This window comes from Salmo salar, chromosome 01 (assembly GCF_965601325.2).
Source record: "Salmo salar chromosome 01, fSalSal1, whole genome shotgun sequence".
Taxonomy (NCBI): Eukaryota; Metazoa; Chordata; class Actinopteri; order Salmoniformes; family Salmonidae; genus Salmo; species Salmo salar.
This window is the reverse complement of record NC_138291.1, coordinates 178,827,187-178,850,458: the sequence shown is the minus strand read 5'-3', so window position 1 is coordinate 178,850,458 and position 23,272 is coordinate 178,827,187. Positions and strand designations below refer to the sequence as shown.

The 23,272-nt window shown below is 41.0% G+C and overlaps 1 protein-coding gene across 3 annotated transcripts in view; it reads right to left on the bottom strand.

The window, feature by feature from the left end:
* Positions 1-2,304: 2,304 nt before the first annotated feature.
* LOC106572165 (one cut domain family member 2) overlaps positions 2,305-23,272 on the bottom strand; it is a 32,586-nt gene continuing 11,618 nt past the window's right edge. For 2 of the 3 annotated variants that reach the window (XM_014146081.3, XM_045693979.2), the window contains one exon: positions 2,305-2,591. In XM_014146081.3, coding sequence (XP_014001556.3) covers positions 2,305-2,591 — 287 coding nt within the window. The remainder of the gene's footprint in view (positions 2,592-23,272) is intronic. The other variant, XM_045693984.2, reaches the window with a different exon arrangement.

Sequence of the window (23,272 nt, the reverse complement as noted above, 5' to 3'; positions counted from 1 at the left end):
TGGAGGTTAGTGGAGACTAGTGAGGTTAGTGGAGACTAGTGAAGGCTAATGGAGACTAGTGGAGACTAGTGGAGACTAGTGGAGGTTAGTGGAGGTTAGTGGATACTAGTGGAGGTTAGTGGAGACTAGTGGAGGTTAGTGGAGACTAGTGGAGGTTAGTGGAGGTTAGTGGAGACTAGTGGAGGTTAGTGGAGAATAGTGGAGGTTAGTGGAGACTAATGAAGGTTAGTGGAGTATAGTGGAGGCTAGTGGAGACTAGTGGAGACTAGTGGAGGTTAGTGGAGACTAGTGGAGGTTAGTGGAGACTAGTGGAGGTTAGTGGAGACTAATGAAGGTTAGTGGAGTATAGTGGAGGCTAGTGGAGCCTAGTGGAGGTTAGGGGAGGTTAGTGGAGACTAGTGGAGATTAGTGGAGACTAGTGGAGATTAGTGGAGACTAGTGGAGGTAAGTGGAGACTAGTAGAGGTTATTGCAGCTGATTGATATTGTCATTAAAATAGAATTGATGGTTACTATGTTAAGATAAACCATGTTAAGCCAGGGTAGAATAATAACTTTAGTCTTACCAGAAAGCTTCTATAATACAAAGTTAGGAAACAGGGGGAAATGGCTCCTCAGGGTTGTGGCCTACTGTCCTATTTAGTGTTTATTTGGACATGGGTGGTTTGTCGAGATTATACTATAGAGAGTATAGTACTATACTGTGTGTGTGCAAGAGTGGGTAGTATAGTAGTAATTGTAGTATTAGTAGTAGTTGTAGTATTAGTAGTAGTTGTAGTATTAGTAGTAGTTGTAGTATTAGTAGTAGTAGTCAGTGTTCTTCAGCCTCTGTTTAGAAATGGCATCCTGAGTTTTCTAATATGTGAAGAACATTCTACATTGAGCTGCAGCTCCAGTTCTATTGCAAATAAAATGTGCTTCAAGATTGTGCTCAAATAGTTTACAGACCACGACATATGTTGAGAGAGAGCTACGTGTAGTATTTACTTTACACTGTAAAGAGTCAATGGTGTGTGTGTGTGTGTGTGTGTGTGTGTGTGTGTGTGTGTGTGTGTGTGTGTGTGTGTGTGTGTGTGTGTGTGTGTGTGTGTGTGTCGGTCATGTGTGTGTCGGTCATGTGTTGTGCTTGCATACTTGCCAGTAGCTGGCTGTGGAAAGGTCTCTTAAGTCCTAAACCTCCCTCTCCCCTCAGAGGATTCTCTGATGATGTTTCAGCCATCCTCTCTAATATCATGCCTCTCTCTCTATCTGCTGTCTATTGGTCTGTTCTCAAGTTATGAAATCACACTAGGGTTGCTTTCTCAAAATTCTTAGGTTTTCCCAGAAATCCTGGGCGGAGGGTTCCGGATTTCCTGTTAATTCCCTCCTGATTCCGGGAGCTTCCAACCGGGTTTTCTGGGAGAAAAAAAAAAAACCCAGGCAGATAGCAGGCTAACTAGAGGTAGACCCCGTCTATACAGGATTTCTCTGCCCTCTGTTCTCAGTTCCTAGGGAAAAGAATTGCACAACTAAATTGTAAAGCTGGCTAAACATGGATATTAAACTAATTATTATTCCATTGACATGGGTAAGATCAATACCTGTATATAGTCAGTCTTTTCTGCTTTTGACATTTTTTTTTTGACCTGGATTTGTGTCAACAACATTCATCTGAAACATATCAGAACTTGTCTCCATCATTGGAGATAATACTAGGTATTTGGAGCCAAATGTTTTATTTCCTAACATAAGTATGCTATATGACGATCTCAAAGAAGTCCTTTACCGGGAGATTGCTAGAACATTCTGTGGTTAAGTCTTTGGTGGGTTAGCTAACCCTGTAGTTTCAATCCAATATTACATATAGATAATTTACATAATATATATATATGTTAGCATATTATACTTGGTCTTTGGTTTTGTGGGCTAATGTTTTGAGTGACATTATAAAAAAAACTAGAATAGAGCAGATTAACTGTGGTTCATTATAATAAAGCTATAGTTTTCAGATAGACATTAGTCATGAATAGCCTTGTATTGGTGGTATCATTCAGGCAGTGTGCAAAGGGGGGTGGGATTAACCCTATAGTGCTTCATCAATGCATCAATGTTTTATAAATGGATCTGATTTCTTTTTTTTGCTAAATCGGCCAGTAAACAACCCCTTTCCTTTTTAACTCATCCTCAAAAAAAGCAAAATGTAAAAACGTTTTGGTTTTCCAGTGGTGCTGCGAAGCCCCTCCCCCCTCCCCCCTCCGCCCCTCCCCCCACCCATCAACCCCAACCCTCACCTAACCCCCCCACCCCCCCCCCCCACCCCCATCGATCACACTTTGGTACAAGAGCTGGAGGCTGTAGATGCTCCTCCCGGACTCCCCTCGTCCATCCATTTGTCCAGGCTGCGCCTGCGGGCGTTCATGAAGAAGTTGCTGACGGTGGTGAGTTCCAGTCCCAGCTGCTGAGAAATGGTTATCTGCATCTCTTTGGACGGACGCTTGTTCTCCTTGAAGATGGCCAGCAGGGTGCGACGCTGCAGGTCAGTAAAAACCAGGCGCGATTTCTTTGGTGTATTGTTCCTTTCCTTGCTTGGGTCTTGTTCTTTTCTTTTGCACGCTTTAGGAGGGAAAGGGAAGGGAGGGAAGACAAAACACAGAGAGAGACAAGGGTAGGATGAGAAGAAGAAGAGAGAGAATATGTTAGTAGTCATACGGAGGAATGATCCTACAGAGAGAGAGAGGTGAAGATGTGATGCAGGTGATCTTGGGTGAGGTAGAACAGACAAGTGTACCTGTCTTAGGTAAGTCTCAACTTATAAACTTAGAACAGACCTTATATGACTAGTGTGTGTGTGTGTGTGTGTGTGTGTGTGTGTGTGTGTGTGTGTGTGTGTGTGTGTGTGTGTGTGTGTGTGTGTGTGTGCGTGTGTGCGTGTGTCGGTCTTGTTAAGGTTTTCTGCATGTTTATATAATTTGTGTCATGCAAGTCAAGCATTTCTCCAGTGCATTCGGAAAGTATTCAGACCCCTTGACTTTTCCAACTTTTTGTTACGTTACAGCCTTATTCTAAAATTAATGTTTTTTTTTTCATATCAATCTACATACAACACCCCGCAATGACAGAGTGAAAACAGGTTTTTAGAATTTTTGCAAAGTTATTTAAAAAACAGAAATACCTTATTTACATAAGTATTCAGACTGTTTGCTATGAGACTCAAAATTGAGCTCAGGTGCATCCTGTTTCCATTGATCATCCTTTATGTTTCTACCACTTGATTGGAGTCCACCTGTGGTAAATTCAATTGATTGGACGGGATTTGGAAAGGCACACACCTGTCTATATAAGGTCTAACAGTTGACAGTGCATGTCAGAGCAAAAACCAAGCCATGAGGTCGAAGGAATTGTCCGTAGAACTCTGAGACAGGATTGTGTCGAGGCACAGATCTGGGGAAGGTTACCTTCCTTCCTTTCTATCATTAATAAATCTGAAGTCAAAATCACCTTTAAATGTCGTACACACAAACAACAACATATTTTACCTCATTCTACCATGTGTCCAGACACTTTCAGAGCAACCATTTGTTTGGGTTACAAGATGTGTTATGGAAAAGCCACTCTGCACTCATAGTAACCATGTGGTAGTCTTTCAGTTTGTAGGGTTTACAACCCAACACTACCCATATAATAGTCTTCAGTCTGTGGGTTTACGACCCAAAACTACCCATATAGTAGTATTCAGTCTGTGGGCTAGGAATGAGGTGGAGGATAAAGGATAAAGAAACAGCTCTTCTTTATTGACAGGAGAAGTATGTCATCAAACGGCAACATTCCATTGCAAGATGGTTGCCATGCCTCCCACACAGGAGTACACACACACACACAGATGCAAATAGTCTGGGTAGCGTGCTCGGTCCTCCTTTTCCTGTAGTCCACAATCATCTCCTTTGTCTTGATCACATTGAGGGAGAGGTTGTTGTCCTGGCACCACACTGCCAGGTCTCTGACCTCCTCCCTATAGGCTGTCTCATCATTGTCGGTGATCAGGCCTACCACTGTTGTGTCATCAGCAAACTTAATGAAGGTGTAGAAGTTGTGCCTGGCCGTGCAGTCATGAGTGAACAGGGAGTACAGGAGGGGACTGGGCACGCAGTCGTCCAGAACAGCTGATGCTCTCATGCATGTTTCAGTGTTACTTGCCTCGAAGCGACCATAGAAGTTATTTAGCTCGTCTGGTAGGCTCGTGCCACTAGGCAGCTCTCACCTGTGCATCCCCTTGTAGTCTGTAATAGTTTGCAGGCCCTGCCACATCCGATGAGCGTCGGAGCTGGTGTAGTACGATTCAATCTTACTCCTGTATTGACACTTTGCCTGTTTGATGGTTCGTCGGAGGGCATAGCGGGATTTCTTATAAGCTCCCTGGTTAGAGTCCAGCTCATTGAAAGTGGCAGCTCTATCCTTTAGCTCAGTTTGAATGTTGCCTGTAATCCATGGCTTCTGGTTGGAGTATGTACGTACAGTCACTGTGGGGACGATGTCCTCGATGCACTTATTGATAAAGCCAGTGATAGATGTGGTGTACTCCTCAATGCCATTGGAATAATCCCAGAACATATTCCAGTCTGTGATAGCAAAACACTCCTGTAGTTTAGCATCTGCTTCATGTGACCACTTTTCATTGCTTGTAACCAGGAATCAGGAGGATAGAATTATGGTCAGATTTGCCTAATGGAGGGCGAGGGAGAGCTTTGTATGTGTCTCTGTGTGTGGAGTAAAGGTGGTCTAGAATTGTTTTCCCTTTGGTTGCACATTTAACATGCTGATAGAAATTTGTTAAAACTGATTTAAGTTTCCCTGGATTAAAGTTACCGGCCACTAGGAGTGCCGCCTCTGGATGAGCGTTTTCCTGTATGCTTACGGCGGAATACAGCTCATTGTGTGCGGTTTTAGTGCCGGTATCGGTCTGTGGGGGTATGTAGACTACGAAAAATACAGATGAAAACTCTCTAGGTAGATAGTGTGGTCTACAGCTTATCATGAGATACTCTACCTCAGGCAAGCAAAACCCTGAGACTTCCTTAGATTTTGTGCATCAGCTATTGTTTAGAAATATGCATAGGCCCCGCCTCGTGTCATACCAGAGGCTGCTGTTCTTTCCTGCCGATAGAGTGAATAGAGTGTTCTTAATGTCGTCGTTCAGCCACGACTCGGTGAAACATAAGATATTACAGTTTTTAATGTCCCGTTAAGTAGGATAAATGTGCTTTCAGTTCGTCCCATTTATTTTCCAGTGATTGACCGTTAGCTAGCAGAACGGAAGGCAAGGGCAGATTAGCCACTCGTCGCCTGATCCTCACAAGGCAACCCGATCTCTTTCCACGAAACCTACGTTTCCTTTTCCAGTGAATCACGGGGATCTGGTTCCTGGTCGTGTGTCCGTAGTATATCCCTCGCTTCCGACTCATTGAAGAAGAACTCCTCGTCCAGTTTGAGGTGAGTAATCCCAGTTCTGATGTCCAGAAGCTCTTTTCGGTCATAAGAGATGGTAGCAGCAACATTATGTACAAAACAAGTTACGAACAACGCGAAAAAACAAACAAAATAGCATGATTGGTTGAGAGCCGATAAGACGGCAGCCCTCCCCACCGGCACCATCTTGTTCTGCTTATTATTCTGTATATAACCATTATTCTGTATATAACCATTATTCTGCTTCTTATTCTGTATATAACCATTATTTTGTGTATAACCATTATTCTGTATATAACCATTATTCTGCTTATTATTCTGTATATAACCATTATTCTGCTTATTATTCTGTATATAACCATTATTCTGCATATAACCATTATTCTGCTTATTATTCTGTATATAACCATTATTCTGTATATAACCATTATTCTGCTTCTTATTCTGTATATAACCATTATTTTGTGTATAACCATTATTCTGTATATAACCATTATTCTGCTTATTATTCTGTATATAACCATTATTCTGTATAACCATTATTCTGTATAACCATTATTCTGTATGTAATCATTATTCTGTTTAACCATTATTCTGTAAATAATCATTATTCTGTATATAACCATTATTCTGTATAACCATTATTCTGTATAACCATTATTCTGTATATAATCATTATTCTGTATATAATCATTATTCTGTATATAATCATTATTCTGTATATAACCATTATTCTGTATATAATCATTATTCTGTATATAACCATTATTCTGTATATAACCATTATTCTGTATAACCATTAATCTGTATATAATCATTATTCTGTATATAATCATTATTCTGTATATAACCATTATTCTGTATATAATCATTATTCTGTATATAATCATTATTCTGTATATAACCATTATTCTGTATATAATCATTATTCTGTATATAACCATTATTCTGTATATAATCATTATTCTGTATATAACCATTATTCTGTATATAATCATTATTCTGTATATAACCATTATTCTGTATATAATCATTACTCTGTATATAACCATTATTCTGTATATAATCATTATTCTGTATATAACCATTATTCTGCTTCTTATTCTGTATATAACCATTATTCTGTATATAATCATTATTCTGTATATAACCATTATTCTGTATATAACCATTATTCTGTATATAACCATTATTCTGCTTATTATTCTGTATATAACCATTATTCTGTATATAACCATTATTCTGCTTATTATTCTGTATATAACCATTATTCTGTATATAATCATTATTCGGTGTATAACCATTATTCTGCTTATTATTCTGTATATAACCATTATTCTGTATATAACCATTATTCTGTATATAATCATTATTCTGTATATAACCATTATTCTGCTTATTATTCTGTATATAACCATTATTCTGTATATAACCATTATTCTGTATATAACCATTAGTCTGTATATAACCATTATTCTGCTTATTATTCTGTATATAACCATTATTCTGTATATAATCATTATTCTGTGTATACCATTATTCTGCTTATTATTCTGTATATAACCATTATTCTGCTTATTATTCTGTATATACCCATTATTCTGTATATAACCATTATTCTGTATATAACCATTATTCTGCTTATTATTCTGTATATAACCATTATTCTGCTTATTATTCTGTATATACCCATTATTCTGTGTATAACCATTATTCTGTATATAACCATTATTCTGTGTATAACCATTATTCTGCTTATTATTCTGTATATAACCATTATTCTGTATATAATCATTATTCTGTGTATAACCATTATTCAGCTTATTATTCTGTATATAACCATTATTCTGTATATATAATATAACCTCCCAGTGGAGACAGAAACATATTGAGACCCTGTACGTGTCTGGCACTGTATCCTCAGATCATCAGCATCAGATCCTCCTCTCCACCCTCTCCGAGCTGGGCATCTCCGGCGCGGCCCACGCTTGGATTGCGTCCTACCTGACAGGTCGCTCCTACCAGGTGGCGTGGCGAGAATCTGTCTCCGCACCATGCGCTCTCACCACTGGTGTCCCCCAGGGCTCTGTTCTAGGCCCTCTCCTATTCTCGCTATACACCAAGTCACTTGGCTCTGTCATATCCTCACATGGTCTCTCCTATCATTGCTATGCAGACGACACACAATTAATCTTCTCCTTTCCCCCTTCTGATAACCAGGCGGTGAATCGCATCTCTGCATGTCTGTCAGACATATCAGTGTGGATGACGGATCACCACCTCAAGCTGAACCTCGGCAAGACGGAGCTGCTCTTCCTCCCGGGGAAGGACTGCCCGTTCCATGATCTCGCCATCACGGTTGACAACTCCCTTGTGTCCTCCTCCCAGAGTGCTAAGAACCTTGGCGTGACCCTGGACAACACCCTGTCGTTCTCCACTAACATCAAGGTGGTGACCCGATCCTGTAGGTTCATGCTCTACAACATTCGCAGAGTACGACCCTGCCTCACACAGGAAGCGGCGCAGGTCCTAATCCAGGCACTTGTCACCTCCCGTCTGGATTACTGCAACTCGCTGTTGGCTGGGCTCCCTGCCTGTGCCATTAAACCCCTACAACTCCTCCAGAACGCCGCAGCCCGTCTGGTGTTCAACCTTCCCAAGTTCTCTCACGTCACCCCGCTCCTCCGCTCTCTCCACTGGCTTCCAGTTGAAGCTCGCATCCGCTACAAGACCATGGTGATTGCCTACGGAGCTGTGAAGGGAACGGCACCTCCATACCTTCAGGCTCTGATCAGGCCCTACACCCAAACAAGGGCACTGCGTTCATCCACCTCTGGCCTGCTGGCCCCCCTACCTCTGAGGAAGCACAGTTCCCGCTCAGCCCAGTCAAAACTGTTCGCTGCTCTGGCACCCCAATGGTGGAACAAGCTCCCTCACGACGCCAGGACAGCGGAGTCAATCACCACCTTCCGGAGTCACCTGAAACCCCACCTCTTTAAGGAATACCTGGGATAGGATAAAGTAATCCTTCTAACCCCCCCCTTAAAAGATTTAGATGCACTATTGTAAAGTGGTTGTTCCACTAGATATCATAAGGTGAATGCACCAATTTGTAAGTCGCTCTGGATAAGGGCGTCTGCTAAATGACTTAAATGTAAATGTAATGTAAATGTATCCCTGTGACTGTATCTCTGGCACTGTATCCCTGTTACTGTATCCCTGTCACTGTATCCCTGTTACTGTATCTCTGGTACTGTATCCCTGTTACTGTATCTCTGGTACTGTATCCCTGTTACTGTATCTCTGGTACTGTATCCCTGTTACTGTATGTCTGTCACTGTATCCCTGTTACTGTATGTCTGTCACTGTATCCCTGGTACTGTATCCTTGGCACTGTATCCCTTGTACTGTATCCCTGGTCCCTGTATCCCTGGCACTGTATCCCTAGCACTGTATCCCTATCACTGTATCCCTGGCACTGTATCCCTGGCACTGTATCCCTAGCATTGTATCCCTGGCACTGTATCCCTAGCACTGTATCCCTAGCACTGTATACCTGGTCACTGTATCCCTAGCACTGTATCCCTGTCACTGTATCCCTGTCACTGTATCCCTAGCACTGTATCCCTGACACTGTATCCCTATCACTGTATCCCTGTCACTGTTTCCCTGGCACTGTATCCCTAGCACTGTATCCCTGTCACTGTATCCCTAGCACTGTATCCCTGTCACCGTATCCCTGTCACTGTTTCCCTGGCACTGTATCCCTAGCACTGTACCCTATCACTGTATCCCTGTCACTGTATCCCTAGCACTGTATCCCTGACACTGTATCCCTCACTGTTTCCTTGTCACTGTATCCCTAGCACTGTATCCCTATCATTGTATCCCTAGTACTGTATCCCTGGCACTGTATCCCTGGTCACTGTATCCCTGGCACTGTATCCCTGGCACTGTATCCCTATCACTGTATCCCAACACTGTATCCCTAGCACTGTATCCCTTGCACTGTATCCCTATCACTGTATCCCTGGTACTGTATCCCTATCACTGTATCCCAACACTGTATCCCTAGCACTGTATCCCTAGCACTGTATCCCTGGCACTGTATCCCTGGCACTGTATCCCTAGCACTGTATCCCTGGCACTGTATCCCTATCACTGTATCCCTAGCACTGTATCCCTGTGACTGTATCCCTATCACTGTATCCCTAGCACTGTATCCCTAGCACTGTATCCCTGGCACTGTATCCCTGGCACTGTATCCCTGGCACTGTATCCCTAGCACTGTATCCCTGGCACTGTATCCCTATCACTGTATCCCTAGCACTGTATCCCTGTGACTGTATCCCTATCACTGTATCCCTAGCACTGTATCCCTAGCACTGTATCCCTGGCACTGTATCCCTGTTCACTGTATCCCTGGCACTGTATCCCTGGCACTGTATCCCTGTCACTGTTTCCCTGGCACTGTATCCCTAGCACTGTACCCTATCACTGTATCCCTGTCACTGTATCCCTAGCACTGTATCCCTGTCACTGTATCCCTGTCACTGTTTCCCTGGCACTGTACCCTATCACTGTATCCCTGTCACTGTATCCCTGTCACTGTTTCCCTGGCACTGTATCCCTAGCACTGTATCCCTGGCACTGTATCCCTATCACTGTATCCCTAGCACTGTATCCCTGGCACTGTATCCCTATCACTGTATCCCTAGCACTGTATCCCTAGCACTGTATCCCTTGCACTGTATCCCTATCACTGTATCCCTGGTACTGTATCCCTATCACTGTATCCCAACACTGTATCCCTAGCACTGTATCCCTAGCACTGTATCCCTGGCACTGTATCCCTGGCACTGTATCCCTAGCACTGTATCCCTGGCACTGTATCCCTATCACTGTATCCCTAGCACTGTATCCCTGTGACTGTATCCCTATCACTGTATCCCTAGCACTGTATCCCTAGCACTGTATCCCTGGCACTGTATCCCTGGCACTGTATCCCTGGCACTGTATCCCTAGCACTGTATCCCTGGCACTGTATCCCTATCACTGTATCCCTAGCACTGTATCCCTGTGACTGTATCCCTATCACTGTATCCCTAGCACTGTATCCCTAGCACTGTATCCCTGGCACTGTATCCCTGTTCACTGTATCCCTGGCACTGTATCCCTGGCACTGTATCCCTGTCACTGTTTCCCTGGCACTGTATCCCTAGCACTGTACCCTATCACTGTATCCCTGTCACTGTATCCCTAGCACTGTATCCCTGTCACTGTATCCCTGTCACTGTTTCCCTGGCACTGTACCCTATCACTGTATCCCTGTCACTGTATCCCTGTCACTGTTTCCCTGGCACTGTATCCCTAGCACTGTATCCCTGGCACTGTATCCCTATCACTGTATCCCTATCACTGTATCCCTGTCACTGTTTCCCTGGCACTGTATCCCTAGCACTGTACCCTATCACTGTATCCCTGTCACTGTATCCCTATCACTGTATCCCTGGCACTGTATCCCTATCACTGTATCCCTATCACTGTATCCCTGTCACTGTTTCCCTGTCACTGTATCCCTGTCACTGTTTCCCTGGCACTGTATCCCTAGCACTGTATCCCTGGCACTGTACCCTATCACTGTATCCCTGTCACTGTATCCCTAGCACTGTATCCCTGTCACTGTATCCCTGTCACTGTTTCCCTGGCACTGTATCCCTATCACTGTATCCCTGTCACTGTATCCCTGGCACTGTACCCTATCACTGTATCCCTGGCACTGTATCCCTATCACTGTATCCCTATCACTGTATCCCTGTCACTGTATCCCTGGCACTGTACCCTATCACTGTATCCCTGGCACTGTATCCCTATCACTGTACCCTATCACTGTATCCCTGTCACTCATCACCGCCGGGCCTGGGCTGATTTGATTACCTCCCTGAATTAAGTATGCACAATTGAGACCCAGAGAGATCAATATGAATCAGGTTAAGAGCTCAATTGAGTACAAAACTATTTTACAAGGGGGAAACTATTCAAGAGAGCTGGTTGGAAAATGAACACAAAGTCTATCCAGGCATCTCCTATCCTCCGATCCTTATCGCCAACACATATGGGGACACGGACTGCCCAAGATCCTTATAGAATAGAATCAGGATCATTTTTCTAACTCTTTCTCTTGTTAAATTCTCCAAAGATATAGATGTACTATTGTAAAGTGGTTGTTCCACTGGATATCATAAGGTGAATGCACCAATTTGTAAGTCGCTCTGGATAAGTGCGTCTGCTAAATGACGTAAATGTAATTGTTATAATATACTATCCACCAGCCTCTTCACTGTCGTGACATGATCATGTAGACTACACTCATACCTGCGCATGTTAATATTTCTGAAACTCTTTCTTTAATAGAAAACTGGTCAGTTTATAGCAGATTTTTTACGGTACCATCGGCCCATTCAGAAATATTTTTTTTTAAATGTTTTTAATTTCACCTTTATTTAACCAGGTAGGCAAGTTGAGAACAAGTTCTCATTTACAATTGCGACCTGGCCAAGATAAAGCAAAGCAGTTCGACACATACAACAACAACACAGAGTTACACATGGAGTAAAACAAACATACAGTCAATAATACAGTAGAAAAATAGGTCTATATATAAATGTGAGCAAATGAGGTGAGATAAGGGAGGTAAAGGCAAACCTCACGGACAGGTTTGGTTTGCAGACTTTGCGAACAGCAGCCATAATACTTGTGGACATTCTCCTTTCACTAAAGGATAGTTTAACAAATGGATATCTTCTATAATTTTTTATTTTTACTACCACAGAATGCTGTGGGCTCTGTCCATGGTGCTGGAAAAAAGGCTACCGTTGAGCGACCATTGGATTCAGACTTCTTTCTGTACTGTAGGTTCTTAATGTGCAACACATCTTAGTTCTGAGTTAACCTCGAACATATAATCCTAGCCTATAGCTAGCTCTGGACGTTAGCATATACTGCTGACACAATGGCAAAAGTATGTAGTCCTATTGAATATACAGCCAGTAAACAGTAGGCTACTATAGGAAGCGTGACTAAAGATGAAGAAACAACAACATGACACCAGTTAACTTAGAAAGGATAGCATATTACTCCTTTCATAGAAAAACACACTCTCTTTGTCACCACCGAGCTCTCCCATCACTCTTGCTGTGAAATGTGAAACAATAAAAACTGAACTTACAAGATTCTACCAGAAGGTGGCAGTATTCACTGACAATATTCTCTCAGACTGACACCACTGATATGCTTGTAATGGCAATAGTGAGTTTCTTCTTGCTAACTGGGTCTTCCACCTAAAGGGCTTCATTAGAACAGATTAAAAAAACAACGCCCCATTCCATCTGGATATGATAGATTATTTGTTTCAGTGTAAAGCTTGTTACAGTGTTAAGCTTGTTGCTGCTATTAAGCTTGTTGTAGTGTTAAGCTTGTTACAGCTGCTAAGCTTGTTACAGTGTTAAGCTTGTTACAGTGTTAAGCTTGTTGCAGCTATTAAGCTTGTTGTAGTGTTAAGCTTGTTACAGCTGCTAAGCTTGTTTCAGTGTTAAGCTTGTTACAGCTATTAGGTTTGGTACAGTGTTAAGCTTGTTACAGCTGCTAAGCTTGTTGCAGTGTTAAGCTTGTTACAGCTGCTAAGCTTGTTACAGTGTTAAGCTTGTTACAGTGTTAAGCGTGTTGCAGCTATTAAGCTTGTTGTAGTGTTAAGCTTGTTACAGCTGCTAAGCTTGTTTCAGTGTTAAGCTTGTTACAGCTATTAGGTTTGGTACAGTGTTAAGCTTGTTGCGGTGTTAAGCTTGTTGCTGCTATTAAGCTTGTTACAGTGTTAAGCTTGTTACAGCTGCTAAGCTTGTTGCAGTGTTAAGCTTGTTGCAGTTATTAAGCTTGTTACAGTGTTAAGCTTGTTACAGTGTTAAGCTTGTTGCAGTGTTAAGCTTGTTGAAGTGTTAAGCTTGTTGCTGTGTTACGCTTGTTGCAGTGTTAAGCTTGTTACAGTGCTAAGCTTGTTGCAGTGTTAAGCTTGTTGCAGTGTTAAGCTTGTTACAGTGTTAAGCTTGTTGCAGTGTTAAGCTTGTTGCAGTGTTAAGCTTGTTGCAGCTATTAAGCTTGTTACAGCTATTAGGCTTGGTACAGTGTTAAGCGTGTTGCAGTGTTAAGCTTGTTGAAGTGTTAAGCTTGTTGCTGTGTTAAGCTTGTTGCAGTGTTAAGCTTGTTACAGTGCTAAGCTTGTTACAACTATTAAGCTTGTTGCAGCTATTAAGCTTGTTACAGTGTTAGGCTTGTTGCAGCTATTAAGCTTGTTGTAGTGTTAAGCTTGTTACAGTGCTAAGCTTGTTACAGCTATTAGGCTTGGTACAGTGTTAAGCGTGTTGCGGTGTTAAGCTTGTTGCAGTGTTAATCTTGTTGCAGTGTTAAGCTTGGAATCATGTAGTAACCAAAAAAGCGTTAAACAAATCAAAATATATTTTATATTTGAGATTCTTCAAAGTATCTACCCTTTGCCTTGATGACAGCTTTGCACACTCTTAGCATTCTGTATGTGTTGTGATAATTGCGTGGTTTGCTCTTTAACCTGCTAATTAAGTTGCCTTTCGACAGTGATATATAGGCCTAAAGGCCGAGACAGGAAAACAGAGTGGCAGAGTAAATTCAACTACACCTTTGTTTTCTGACAAAACCGGATAGCAACCTCTGTCCAGTGAAGTCCACATAGCATATTGCATGTACAGTAACAGACAGTTACATGCAGCTATTAAGCTTGTTGCAGCTATTAAGCTTGTTACAGTGTTATGCTTGTTGCAGTGTTAAGCGTGTTGTAGCTATTAAGCTTGTTACAGTGTTAAGCTTGTTGCAGTGTTAAGCTTGTTGCAGTGTTAAGCTTGTTACAGTGTTAAGCTTGTTACAGCTATTAAGCTTGTTGCAGTGTTAAGCTTGTTGCAGTGTTAAGCTTGTTGTAGCTGTTAAGCTTGTTACAGTGTTAAGCGTGTTACAGTGTTAAGCTTGTTGCAGTGTTAAGCTTGTTGCAGTGTTAAGCTTGTTGCAGTGTTAAGCTTGTTGTAGCTATTAAGCTTGTTACAGTGTTAAGCTTGTTGCAGTGTTAAGCTTGTTGCAGTGTTAAGCTTGTTACAGTGTTAAGCTTGTTACAGCTATTAAGCTTGTTGCAGTGTTAAGCTTGTTGCAGTGTTAAGCTTGTTGCAGTGTTAAGCTTGTTGCTGTGTTAAGCTTGTTGCAGTGTTAAGCTTGTTGCGGTGTTAAGCTTGTTAGTGTTAAGCTTGTTACAGCTATTAAGCTTGTTGCAGTGTTAAGCTTGTTGCAGTGTTAAGCTTGTTGCAGTGGTAAGCTTGTTACAGTGTTAAGCTTGTTACAGTGTTAAGCTTGTTGCAGCTATTAAGCTGGTTGCAGTGTTAAGCTTGTTACAGCTATTAAGCTTGGTACAGTGTTAAGCTTGTTGCAGTGTTAAGCTTGTTACAGTGTTAAGCTTGTTACAGTGTTAAGCTTGTTGCAGTGTTAAGCTTGTTACACTGTTAAGCTTGTTACAGCTATTAAGCTTGGTACAGTGTTAAGCTTGTTGCAGTGTTAAGCTTGTTACAGTGTTAAGCTTGTTACAGCTATTAAGCTTGTTGAAGTGTTAAGCTTGTTGCTGTGTTAAGCTTGTTGCAGTGTTAAGCTTGTTAAAGTGTTAAGCTTGTTACAGCTATTAAGCTTGGTACAGTGTTAAGCTTGTTGCAGTGTTAAGCTTGTTACACTGTTAAGCTTGTTACAGCTATTAAGCTTGGTACAGTGTTAAGCTTGTTGCAGTGTTAAGCTTGTTACAGTGTTAAGCTTGTTACAGCTATTAAGCTTGTTGAAGTGTTAAGCTTGTTGCAGTGTTAAGCTTGTTGCAGTGGTAAGCTTGTTACAGTGTTAAGCTTGTTACAGTGTTAAGCTTGTTGCAGCTATTAAGCTGGTTGCAGTGTTAAGCTTGTTACAGCTATTAAGCTTGGTACAGTGTTAAGCTTGTTGCAGTGTTAAGCTTGTTACAGTGTTAAGCGTGTTACAGTGTTAAGCTTGTTGCAGTGTTAAGCTTGTTACACTGTTAAGCTTGTTACAGCTATTAAGCTTGGTACAGTGTTAAGCTTGTTGCAGTGTTAAGCTTGTTACAGTGTTAAGCTTGTTACAGCTATTAAGCTTGTTGAAGTGTTAAGCTTGTTGCTGTGTTAAGCTTGTTGCAGTGTTAAGCTTGTTAAAGTGTTAAGCTTGTTACAGCTATTAAGCTTGGTACCATGTTAAGCTTGTTGCAGTGTTAAGCTTGTTACAGTGTTAAGCTTGTTACAGTGTTAAGCTTGTTGCAGTGTTAAGCTTGTTACACTGTTAAGCTTGTTACAGCTATTAAGCTTGGTACAGTGTTAAGCTTGTTGCAGTGTTAAGCTTGTTACAGTGTTAAGCTTGTTACAGCTATTAAGCTTGTTGAAGTGTTAAGCTTGTTGCTGTGTTAAGCTTGTTGCAGTGTTAAGCTTGTTGCAGTGTTAAGCTTGTTGTAGCTATTAAACTTGTTACATTGTTAAGTGTGTTACAGTGTTAAGCTTGTTGCAGTGTTAAGCGTGTTGCAGTGTTAAGCTTGTTGCAGTGTTAAGCTTGTTGTAGCTATTAAGCTTGTTACAGTGTTAAGCTTGTTGCAGTGTTAAGCTCGTTGCAGTGTTAAGCTTGTTACAGTGTTAAGCTTGTTACAGCTATTAAGCTTGTTGCAGTGTTAAGCTTGTTGCAGTGTTAAGCTTGTTGCGGTGTTAAGCTTGTTGCAGTGTTAAGCTTGTTGCTGTGTTAAGCTTGTTGCAGTGTTAAGCTTGTTAGTGTTAAGCTTGTTACAGCTATTAAGCTTGTTGCAGTGTTAAGCTTGTTGCAGTGTTAAGCTTGTTGCAGTGGTAAGCTTGTTACAGTGTTAAGCTTGTTGCAGCTATTAAGCTGGTTGCAGTGTTAAGCTTGTTACAGTGTTAAGCTTGTTGCAGTGTTAAGCTTGTTACAGTGTTAAGCTTGTTACAGCTATTAAGCTTGGTACAGTGTTAAGCTTGTTGCTGTGTTAAGCTTGTTACAGTGTTAAGCTTGTTACAGCTATTAAGCTTGGTACAGTGTTAAGCTTGTTACAGTGTTAAGCTTGTTACAGTGTTAAGCTTGTTGCAGTGTTAAGCTTGTTACACTGTTAAGCTTGTTACAGCTATTAAGCTTGGTACAGTGTTAAGCTTGTTGCAGTGTTAAGCTTGTTACAGCTATTAAGCTTGTTGCAGTGTTAAGCTTGTTACACTGTTAAGCTTGTTACAGCTATTAAGCTTGGTGCAGTGTTAAGCTTGTTGCAGTGTTAAGCTTGTTACAGTGTTAAGCTTGTTACAGCTATTAAGCTTGTTGAAGTGTTAAGCTTGTTGCTGTGTTAAGCTTGTTGCAGTGTTAAGCTTGTTGGAGCTATTAAACTTGTTACATTGTTAAGCGTGTTACAGTGTTAAGCTTGTTGCAGTGTTAAGCGTGTTGCAGTGTTAAGCTTGTTGCAGTGTTAAGCTTGTTGTAGCTATTAAGCTTGTTACAGTGTTAAGCTCGTTGCAGTGTTAAGCTTGTTAGAGTGTTAAGCTTGTTACAGCTATTAAGCTTGTTGCAGTGTTAAGCTTGTTGCAGTGTTAAGCTTGTTGCAGTGTTAAGCTTGTTGCTGTGTTAAGCTTGTTGCAGTGTTAAGCTTGTTGCAGTGTTAAGCTTGTTAGTGTTAAGCTTGTTACAGTGTTAAGCTTGTTACAGCTATTAAGCTTGGTACAGTGTTAAGCTTGTTACAGTGTTAAGCTTGTTACAGTGTTAAGCTTATTACAGCTATTAAGCTTGGTACAGTGTTAAGCTTGTTACAGTGTTAAGCTTGTTACACTGTTAAGCTTGTTACAGCTATTAAGCTTGGTACAGTGTTAAGCTTGTTGCAGTGTTAAGCTTTTTACAGTGTTAAGCTTTTTACAGCTATTAAGCTTGGTACAGTGTTAAGCTTGTTACAGTGTTAAGCTTGTTACAGTGTTAAGCTTGTTGCAGTGTTAAGCTTGTTACACTGTTAAGCTTGTTACAGCTATTAAGCTTGGTACAGTGTTAAGCTTGTTGCAGTGTTAAGCTTGTTACAGTGTTAAGCTTGTTACAGCTATTAAGCTTGTTGAAGTGTTAAGCTTGTTGCTGTGTTAAGCTTGTTGCAGTGTTAAGCTTGTTACAGTGCTAAGCTTGTTACAGCTATTAAGCTTGTTGCAGTGTTAAGCTTGTTGCTGTGTTAAGCTTGTTACAGTGCTAAGCTTGTTACAGCTATTAAGCTTGTTGCAGTGTTAAGCTTGTTGCAGTGTTAAGCTTGTTACAGTGCTAAGCTTGTTACAGCTATTAAGCTTGTTGCAGTGTTAAGCTTGTTGCAGTGTTAAGCTTGTTACAGTGTTACGCTTGTTGCAGTGTTAAGCTTGTTGCAGCTATTAAGCTTGTTACAGTGTTAAGCGTGTTGCAGTGTTAAGCTTGTTGCAGTGTTACGCTTGTTACAGTGTTAAGCTTGTTACAGTGTTAAGCTTGTTACAGTGTTAAGCTTCTTGCAGTGTTAAGCTTGTTGCAGCTATTAAGCTTGTTACAGTGTTACGCGTGTTGCAGTGTTAAGCATGTTGCAATGTTAAGCGTGTTGCGGTGTTAATCTTGTTGCAGTGTTAATCTTGTTGCAGTGTTAAGCTTGGAATCATGTAGTAACCAAAAAAGCGTTAAACAAATCAAAATATATTTTATATTTGAGATTCTTCAAAGTAACCACCCTTTGCCTTGATGACAGCTTTGCACACTCTTAGTATTCTGTATGTGTTGTGATAATTGCGTGGTTTGCTCTTTAACCTGCTAATTAAGTTGCCTTTCGACAGTGATATATAGGCCTAAAGGCCGAGACAGGAAAACATAAATTCAACTACACCTTTGTTTTCTGACAAAACCGGATAGCAACCTCTGTCCAGTGAAGTCCACAAAGCATATTGCATGTACAGTAACAGACAGTTACATGACCTACAGCATGGTCAAGCAAGTTAATGTTTCAGACATTTTCGAACCACTAAACAACTATTGATTTAGTACCACAGAGACTTACCGCAAATCGCAAAGAAAACAGGAGCTGCCTCCACTATTCCAGCACCATTTCAACTTCAACATTTCAACATCATCAAATCACCTCTTCTTTGTCTAATACAGTGACAATTAAAATACACCAAAAAAACGATTTAGTCCAATCAACGTAAGCTAAATATGATGTGGCTTTCCATGGTTCTGATTTCTGTTCGTGTTCGGGCAAATAAAAAACATATTGATTCACCGTAAATGTAGACAAACGCCATCCTCCTCTCTCATGTTGAGGAAACAGTCTATCCCTCTGTCATACAGTACATGCTTTTATTTGTTGTTGTCCGAGGCTACTTGGCTAAAATGCTTGATCGCTAGCTTAACTTCCATTCATGGGCAACGTTAGCTAGTTAACATTAGCCTTTTTACATCTAGTTACATATTGAACTTCCATCCTCTCCGGCAAGGGGCAAAACAATGTATGAATTAATGGTTGGATCAGAATCGCCATTATAATCATTGGCCAGAACGGAGAATGAATTAAAACCCAAGTCCAAATCCCTATCTCCATCCATGGCTAATTTAGGAAAGGTACAGTTTATCTAGCTCAACGCTGATTGGCAAACATTTTATACTTTTTTGACAAGGGAGGCCAGATGTTCGCTGGATTTCCTTGCCTTCAATGCTACTACAGGCTGCAACAATGTCATACTCTTTTTGACCAGACTGCATCAGATAGATGGCCTACACATACTGAGACAGAGGGGGCGCTGTTTTGCTCGCTCGGATGCTTTCTCCGGTGAGATACATTCAGCCTCTTGCGAATTGAAGGAAAATGATCAAACACAGATAGTTCGAAAGATAAATGATTTTATGTATTTACTTTTTTTTTTTTCTTGGGCTTTCAATTCCTTTTTACAAAGGCTATTCACACTGTGGATGCAACCTTTCGTCTTTGTAATTCATCTTAAATACTAGAAATGGGGAAGATAGCCTATTGGTTATTGCTATTCTAACTATCGCATCAAACAAATCACAATTTACATTTCATGGCCATAAATGATGTCACAATAGGCTACTATTGTCTAGGTTTCCTTCAGATTACTGATTTTTTTTTTTTTTTTAAAACATCAACAAGGCTTCCTGACATAACCACAACACCAAGGCCAACACCTTTGTGTGATGATGAAATTATCTCTCATAATTTTCTATTATGCTTAGGCTACAGTCACCGAACCCCCCCCCCGCCCCCCCCCCCCCCCCCCCACAGAGCAATTGCTAACCCAGGACGCACCGAAACTGCCTACACCTGGAGAAGGAGAAATCTCCTCCGACAATGAAAGTCCACACTCCAGTGATTCAATCAAGGTTTCTTTCCACATAGGACAGGTTACAGTAGGATCAAAAAACGTAATTATATTATTCAGAGAGAAGAGTTTAACGTTTCCAGAGGAGAGGGAAATGAGGCGTTAAGGTAAGGGTTTTCTTTTGTAAGGTTCAATCAATCAGTAGCCTATGATCGATAAGGTAGAGTTCCTCCTCTCTTTTATCAGAGGGATAACGACCCGTCTTACCCATGGTTAGGAACGCCTTCCTAATATTGAGTTGCATCCCCACCTTTGCCCTCAGAACAGCCTCAATTCGTCGGGGATTCTATTTTTAATTTTTTGTCTTTTTTATTTAACCTTTAAGAACAAATTCATATTTACAATGACCTCTACAAGGCGTTGAAAGCGTTCCACAAGGATGCTGGCCCATGTTGACTCCAATTTTTCCCACCGTTGTGGTCAAGTTGGCTGGATGTCCATTGGGTAGTGGCCCCTTATTGATACACACGGGAAATTGTTGAGGTTGAAAAATCCAGCTGTGTTGACAGTTTTTGACACCCTCAAACCAGGCACTTAAATATATAGTCTTTCCCATTCACCCTCTGAATGGAACACATACACAATCCATGTCTCAATTTTCTCAAGGCTTAAATATCCTTCTTTAACCCATCTCCTCTCCTTCACCTACACTGGACTGAAGTGGATTTAACAAGTGACATCAATAAGGGATCATAGCTTTAACCTGGATTCACCTGGTCTGTCTATGTTATGGACAGAGCAGGTGTTCCTAATGCCTTGTACAGTCAGTGTATATGAGGATGTGATGCATTTCTACTGGCACACTGCCAAGCGCATAGGGAGATCCACCCGTTGAAGTTGGAACGAATTATTATGACGAGTGCAACATTTTCTGAGCTAAACTGACCAAGACACACCTCCAAAAACAACACATAAAACCTCACATAATTCTGCCCCAGAAATAATCATTTATCTCAACCGTCTGGGCTTTTTAGGTGAGCGCTAATGTCGCCCTGTGGTAAGCAGTGCCCACTTTGTCAAAGGCAAAAGGGACACACAATATGTATCTTATCCATTCCCAGCATGCCTCTCCAGGGTGCTGTTGGAGGGATGCATTGCTGCTGCGCTCCACCAACGTTCCGTCCAAAATAATATCATCTGACATAAATCATGTAGCAGATACGGGATATGGTAGAAAGAGTACGCAGCCTTTTCTGTAGCCTTCAGGCTGGAAATAAAATGGATGACAATGTAATGAGGCTTACGTTTTTTTTTTACATCATGCAGGTTTCTCCAATCAAATAGCCTAACCTAAAATGGTGGCCAATCAAATATAGTCAAGCCTGCAAAAAAAATGTGCTGTTATGTTAACAAACAACAAATCCTAAAAACAGGACAGGTCAAAGTAAAATGGACGATATGGAATGGACAATTAGTCTACTCACAATTGCTTTCCAGGAGATTCATCCCGTGCGCTAAATTGTTATGATCTGTGGTTTCAAGTTTGTATCCATAAAAAAAAAATTTACGAGCTGATCATAGCGTAAAGGAAAATACTTCTACATTTCCCGCTGTGTAAACACATTGCAAATAGTGTCACGATACCTCCTGATAAAGTTGGGTAGCTGGTAATCAGAGCTTAAATAAACAAAATGATGAGTCACAGGAATCAGGACTAATAAAGTCAAAACAACGGCCTGCTTTACAAATGCAAGGCCTACCACATAGTCGGGCCTTCATACATTTAAATGTCAGGCAACACTGTAGGCTACACCCCAGTAAGCACGGACCGACGCCTACGCCTTTTGGGCGTCTTTTTTTGGTCTTGTCCGAACCATCCTTGATTTCCATGTCCACGGACATTGATTTTTGGTCTGGTCCGGACATGTTTTAGAGCCTGACATTACATACTGTAGTGTAAACCAAGTGTTATAGAGTCTGTAATTACATACTACAGTAGGTAAAGGTAGGCACTAAGACATGTTGTAGAGCCTGACATTATATACTTTACTGTAGTGTAAACCACATGTCATAGTGCCTACCTTTACCTACTGTAGTCTAAATCAAGTTTTAGAGCCTGACATTACATACTTTAGTGTAAACCACATTTTTTAGAGCCTGCATTACATACTGTAGTGTAAACCACATGTTTTAGAGCCTGATATTACATATTATTATGTGTCAAGTAAGAGTGTTTATGTATAAACGAGAACAGAAAGGACTGTTTGTTTGGCTCACCACATTAAATGTTTTGAATTTTTTCCCCCAGAATTAACATTACCCTGGTCAGCAAAGTGATTATATGGTATCCTATCATAAAGTCTATCTTACTACCAAGCTACAAGAGAGAGAGAGAGAATCCCTCTATTGTTCTCAGACCATCAACATGACACTGTATTTTCAGAATTAATTCCAAATTAACATAGTGCTTAGATCCAACATGAACCATTAAAACCCATATACAGTAAGATGAACAGATCCATAAAAACATTTTATCCGTACGGTGTGTCAGAGTTACTTCACACTACATTCCAATTAAGATCCAGCAATGTAAAGTCAGCTAATAGGTCTGAGATCAGCTGTATGGTTGCTTCCCAAGTGGCACCCTTTTACCTAAGCACTAATTTTGACCAAAGCCCCTAAGCCCTATTGGCCCTGGTTAAAATAAGTGTACTAAATAAGGAATAGGGTGTCATTAGAGGACGCAATCAATAAGTACATAAGGAGAGGAGGCTAGAGTAGTGACATGGAGGATGGAGGGTGTCCTGGAGATAGATCAATATTCTACCACAAAACATAAGCAGTAATGATGTCTGCACTTGTTCACAGACACACAGAGAGACACAAACCAACCAGAACACAGCAGGGTCATGTTTATCAGCTTTTATACAAGCATCAGGAAAGCTTTAAGAATACAATACATAGCCTATCTAAAAAAAAATATTCTGGCTAGCACTCGCTTTTTCTCTCTGATTTCAAAGCATCACTTTATATTCCTTAAAAGGCAGTTTCTGTAAAATTCCAGAGGAGGTATAGAATATGTCTCTAAAAGCCAGTGGCTTGCCCCGCCTCTGATTTTAAAACATCTGTATATCACTTAAAGGCTGTTTACTGTACTGTAAATTCCAGAAATATATTTGGGTGAAAGAATACTCAACAAGCATAGCACTTATAAAAATGACTGATGATTGGCTGAGGAGAAATTGATGATCAAATGATTGTGGGGACCGTCTTGTTAGACTTCAATGCTGCTTTTGTCATTATCGATCATAGTCTGCTGCTGGAAAAACATGTGTTATGGCTTTACACCCCCTGCTATAATGTGGATAAAGAGTTACCTGTCTAACAGAACACAGAGGGTGTTCTTTAATGGAAACC